At 35.8% G+C, this 6,117-nt stretch overlaps 1 protein-coding gene across 1 annotated transcript in view; it reads left to right on the top strand.

Annotated features, from left to right (window-relative positions):
- The window catches only part of TRPM5 (transient receptor potential cation channel subfamily M member 5), a 57,403-nt gene extending 51,496 nt beyond the window's left edge, over positions 1 to 5,907 (top strand). The window contains exons 24-28 of the mRNA XM_085302154.1: positions 167 to 345; positions 1,490 to 1,622; positions 2,838 to 2,910; positions 3,973 to 4,063; positions 5,352 to 5,907. Coding sequence (XP_085158280.1) covers positions 167 to 345; positions 1,490 to 1,622; positions 2,838 to 2,910; positions 3,973 to 4,063; positions 5,352 to 5,452 — 577 coding nt within the window. The 3' untranslated portion in view covers positions 5,453 to 5,907. The remainder of the gene's footprint in view (positions 1 to 166; positions 346 to 1,489; positions 1,623 to 2,837; positions 2,911 to 3,972; positions 4,064 to 5,351) is intronic.
- Positions 5,908 to 6,117: the final 210 nt, after the last annotated feature.

Genomic DNA, 6,117 nt, shown 5'->3' on the forward strand with positions numbered 1-6,117 from the left:
AAAAAAAAAAAAAAAAAAAAAAGAACAGCAAGGTTCAGCAGGTGGTGTTAATTTAAAGTAAACATTGTTAATTTAAAGTAAACATAGGGCTGTATTTTCTAGTTATAAAGTTTAGCTTCTTGAGATAAAAACAATTATAGAAAACCTTTTTCTTTTCTAACTGCAGTTACACTTTTCAAGTAGTTCAGGGAAATGCAGACATCTTCTGGAAACTTCAGCGCTACAACCTAATTGTTGAATATCATGGACGGCCTGCGTTAGCACCACCATTTATCATTATTAGCCACATAACTCTGGCTCTCAGAAGAATCTTCAAAAAAGTGGAACACACAAAGGAACATCTGGGTGAGCTGTTAACAAAGATCAAGCAACTGAAGACCCTGATACTCTCACAGTAGGCAACACAGAAGAGCAAAACAGCATTTCAGTAAGACAATGGCCATAGTTTGTGATTTTTAACAAAGAGTGCCAGGAGACTACACATGAAAAATTAAGGCTTGTAATGCAGCCTGTATTATATACAGAGTTTTCCACAATGCATTTCTTTATACAACAGAGTTATAAGGACAAAAGTGTTGACATAAAACTGGGTGAAGTGGCTCGATTTCTCAAGAGATAACAATGGCTATGTGTAATGAATAATGAATAATCGTTATCTCCATTTGCTCCTGCATTTTAGTAATTATTAAGCATGGAAACCCCCCCAAAACGTGTACAAAGTCTTAAGAATCTACTAGGATCTGTGGAATATCCCATTATAGAGAGAGTGAGAGAACACTTACTTCAGCAGCATGCCTTGATACCTAGGAGGATTGAATATGAGTGAATGTATCTCAAAAAACAAAACAAAACAAAAACAAAAAACAAAGGAAACAAATAAAAAAACCCACCACACACAATAATAATAATAGGAGTGGATTTTTTTCAAGAAAACAAGAACCTGTCTGGTCAAATCAGTAAGTTTGGGAGCACACAGCAAGTGTGTCCTTTTCCCATGCTTTAGGGAGGTACAAGATTAGTATGTTATATTTAAAATACCTGTGTGAACTTGAGCTCTGTTGTTGCTAGGCCCCCTGTTTTCCTTCTAAGACGAGACCCTAAGGGGAAGGGATTTATTCACAGTTTTTACTTCCTATTTATAACTGGTCTAATAAAGGTATTCTGGGTCTACAATATATAAGAATTTCAGTAAGTTTCTAAATAAATTTAAACTAAATTAAATTAAAATCACTGAAATAGGTCTAGGCAGTTCTTCAGAAAACTCAGGACTCATACCCAACTGCAAAAAAGTCTCTTGACTTCCATTACAGGAAAAAAATGGCAGAAAATATATATTTTTTTTTACGCTACATTTTCGTAACCTGGCACCCCTGCTATGGCAAAGCAAAACTATTTATTTTTTCTTTAGCATAGCTGCCTCCCATTATTCAAACTAGAATAGGAGAAAAGGGAGAAAAATATGATTCTTAATATCTTTCTTTTCTTACAGAAAGAGATCTTCCAGATAGTGTAGATCAAAAAATCATAACATGGGAGCTGGTGCAAAAGGAAAATTTTCTGGTGAACTTGGAACAACAGAGGAAAGAAAGCAATGAAGAAAGGCTGAAGGTCACGTATAATAAGTATGTTAATTTTCAACATTTTTGACTGACAGTGAGTGAACCTTGTAGGTCTTTAGTTTGAATGACATAAACATTTAGGTGCTTGTAAAGCTTATGGGAAGAGTTTAACTAGAATGCAGTTAGGAAATATACATCCCATGAAAAATATGAGAAGATAGTGTCACTAMAATACTGGAAGAGTTGCCAGCATTCTTGAAGCATGCACAATTACAGACCTGTTAGCTCCAGCCAAACCCGCAGTCAAGCTCAAATGAAAATCACATTTGTGAAGAAATGGTGGAGGAACAGCTCTTTTGCTCTACTGCGGCACACATACTTCCATCTCTTACAGAAATTATAACATACCTGGAAACAAAACATTGATCAAAATCCAACTAAACTATCCTTTCCAAACCAGAGAGAGGCTTAATCTTTTGCATGAATGTTTGTGACTTCCTGAATTACCCTGAGGTTACAGATACAGAAGAACTACTGCTTWTGACTTAATGGCATAAGACTACAACTTTTCACAAGAAATTCCTGATACTGGCTCTAAAATTGTGGTCTTGACCTATGTCAATTTATTGAGTCATTTAACTACTTTTGTAAAATATCTCCCCTATAGGGGTGTCAGTTAAACTGGTGTAGCATTCTGAAGAACAAAAATGCTAAGTTATTATTCACTCTTTAAGTGAAAGACAGGGTAGATAATGGGCCTGGAAAACTGAAACATCTAAGTCAATATTGGAGCCAGATGATAAAGCCTTCTTTAAAGAAGGTTTTAATACCTGTCTCAGTTGTTTCCTCTTAAGATAAAACTGCCTTCAAATACAGAGACACAATGGGTGTGGAAGACAGTTATTACAATAAGGAATTTCAGTTCTAACATAAAGAAATACAAATGTTTCTGTGTTGTTTGATGTTTTCGTTGTGCACAGTCTTTCAAAACAAGCTTTCACATTTCTAATTCATAGAACAGAATCTATGGCTCCTCTCTCCAGTCCTTGACATCCACAGCAGCCGGGGCTAGGTGGCCCTCACTACAAGCTGAATGGGGGCTCTCTTACCTGTGCAAGCTTTTAACAATTTCCTAGGCAATGGGTGCATGATTCTGCGATGCCTCAGCAAAACTGGCAGCTGCGGGTCATGATTCTACGAAGTTATGCAGTTTTAATGTTCTAGGGTTTCCTTTAAAGATTTTCCCTTTTGCTCACTCTGTCTGTTCTGTTTACACAGGGTGGATAGTTTGTCAAAATATTTTAGTGGATTGAAACAACAAGAAAAGCGATTTAAAGTTATAGAATCCCAGGTAAGTAATAGTTTTATAAGCATTTATATCAGCATTGAGCTTTCATCATGTTTCTTTCATTTATTCTACAGCCTAGACTCTTTGAACAGTGATGGTAGTATTTGAGGGTGGTTTGGCTGACACTACTGAGTGCTTTAAGGATAAAGGGAAAGAAAAATGGATCTATACTATGGCTTCAGTTTCCTTATTGCTATATCTCTGGTGATAATGCTGAAAGGAAACTTTTCTGATCTCCCATAAGAAAGGAGAAAGGGTAAGACAGTATTTCTTGCTCCCTTTGCTAGTCTGCCTGAACAGTTGTCTATTTCTTCCAGTGTGGTTCTTCCTGGAGCTGAGCGCTTGATCTTTCCCCTCCATTCTTTTCCTTCACCTAACCTTTTATTTCTTAAAAATTACAATTTCAAAAATACTCATATTCTGTCTAATCTGACCTGATCTAGACTTTCTTGAATTTTCTAGTTTTCTTGGATACCAAATTTTCTGATTTTCTTGGATACCAGAACTGAGATTTCAAAGGGAGGTGTCTACCATACAAATGTGCAACATAAATAATAGAAGGAAATCCCATCTTGAGCTTTTGAGGACAAACCCATGGAATATAAACAAACATTTGTTAAACAGCATGAAAATGCTCAGCCTTACCATATGCTATGTACAACTGTTATTGTTTTCTTTGTTCCTAGAACTCTCCAGTGTAATTCTGACCTTGCTGAAAATTGCTTATCTTAATGCTCCCATTGCAGTTTCCCCTTCCATTCTTAATTCATTTTATGGCTTCCTGAAAAAAGCCATGCTATTCAATAAACAATGTTGACATCAAATACAAGTCCAACAGGAATACAGAAGAAATGCCTTAAGTTTGTGCCAGATAGAGATGTGATATATTCACAAAACAGAGGATATTTAATACAGATTGTCCTACTATTTCTTAAAATATCGTATGTGCTATTTCTGATACTCTATCAAGTTACTGCCTAGATTATCTTTCTTCCAATATTGAGAATGGATGATTCAAAATACTACAAAAATGAACTGATGTAGAAGTAACTACTTATTTTGTAGATTTGCTACTGTACAGCTGTTATCTCCTCCATGGCAGATATTTTAACCAAAAATAAACTCTTGTGCAACCAACCAGCTCCGAACTATACATGTAAGTATTGAAAATAATCATGGAGAAGCTAAATAATCCAACTAAGTGAGCTGAGCAGGGGKGTTGGACTAGATGATCTCCAAAGGTCCYTTCCAAACTTACCCACTCTGTGATTCTTTGAGTTCTTGAGTCAATRAGATAGAATCATAGAACTTCTATTTAATAAAGATCATAACAATAAAAAAATTGAGCRAGCCTCCTACTTTTACTTAATCAACACCACTCATATGCTTTTGGAGCTGCAACTGTTTACAACAGTTAAAAATCTTTTTCCAAGTCCCAAAGCTCCATTAGCTGATACTTAAACATTAGAGACATAAAGACTACTTCTCAGCTACTGCTGCATATCCGATGCAATATTGGGAATATTTTAATGATCTGTTCCAATATCTATCTAATATTCATCACACAAAACATCCTCCAAAAACTGTAAACTGAACAAATAGGTATTATATGGGGAAAAGAAGTTGCTGAAAACTCAGCAAAGCCTTGACAGGGCAAAGGCAAAGCATTACTAGAGACTGAGGTCTGCAAAGATAGTACCATGAAATATGCCCATTTTACCCTGTGCATTTGCAATGATTTCAGTGCTGTGGTGCAGGGGTAGAAAGARCCATGACAGAGTTTACTATAGCAAAGCACAGAGATATGGCACAAACACAAGTATTTTGACATTTTCCCAGCCGCATAAGAGAAAATATGAACATACTTAACTAGGCATAAAAAACTTTAGTCATAGCAAAGCCAAGCTGGACAGTTTATTCATCCTAACTCAGCATGCATAACACACTATTATATTCTGTAAATAACAAAAGGAGGTAGCAGTGTTTCGTTTATAGGGAAAAATGAAGCTCACCAATAAATACAACCAGATAGTTGATCCTAATTGCATCTCTGTCCTGCAACAGAATTTGCAGTATCTAGTCTAAGATAGCATTAACCTCAACTTTGACTCCCAAACTTAATTATTTTAGAAGCTTAAGTAAACATGCTTATGTACTCATGTGTAAATTGCTCCAGTATAAAAATCTCAGTAAGAAAAACCTTCCTGCAGCATATGCTGTCCAGATATTTTAATATTGTAACTGCATGATAATCAAACTTAAATAGCTGAAAAATAAACAAGAAACTTGTTTTATTGACTTCACTGAAAAAATGCAAATTAGTACAAATGTCTACTTTTTGTTGTGGATTATTTTCATCATTTCTAAGTTTCCTAAATAATTGCTATTTTGTGCCCTTTGTCCTAGAACTTTTAACAAACACATGGCTTTTACTATCTTATTAGGTTTTATGAATGCCAATGTTGAAGTGCCTTTGCCAGAAAGAGGTGAAAGAGAAGAGTGTGCTGATCAGCCTGAATCTGACATCAAATACATTGATAATTAAATGTTCTCATTTTTTCCAGATTAAGTCCCCCCCWCACACACACACACGTACTTAATTTCTGTTGAACTAGTCTCATGGAAGTCAAAGACCCAACTCAGAGTCCTGGATGGAGACATATCTTCAGCTTAATGTCAAGAACTGTTAATGTATGATGGTACTGAGCACTGCTCAGTCTTCATACTCCATTTTTTTCCTTTCTTTTCTCCTACTCCTACACTGGCTGGTTCTTTCTCCAAAACTCTCTTCCACAAATCCTACTAACAACTTCCTCTCCAGAATGAGGCTACTACCTTATATTCTAAACACTATCTGCCTTTATTTCTCCAAATACTGTACCCTCAATCAAACTCCATCACCAACTCCCACATTTTTGTTTTCTATCCAAGGGAATTTCCCTGATGAAAATCAATCATTTCCTTAATAAAAAAATATACGTCATCTCCTTGGCCAAGAAAGCACACTCGTGTTTCTGGGTTCTTTAAAAAGAAATTCAGGAAATAGTTTCCACAGGAAAGGGCCTGGGATTCTGAACTATTACAATTCATACAGTTCCTACAGTTCTCATAATCCTCAAATGACTACACTACTGTCTTTTCTTCCCATTTTGGCTTCTGTACTGTATTCCTTTTATGGCTGTTCCTTAATGAAGGTTCTTCACACATTCC

The sequence above is a fragment of the Rhea americana genome, unplaced genomic scaffold (assembly GCF_003343005.1).
Source record: "Rhea americana isolate MKP2758 unplaced genomic scaffold, rheAme1 scaffold_187, whole genome shotgun sequence".
In the NCBI taxonomy this organism is placed as follows: domain Eukaryota; kingdom Metazoa; phylum Chordata; class Aves; order Rheiformes; family Rheidae; genus Rhea; species Rhea americana.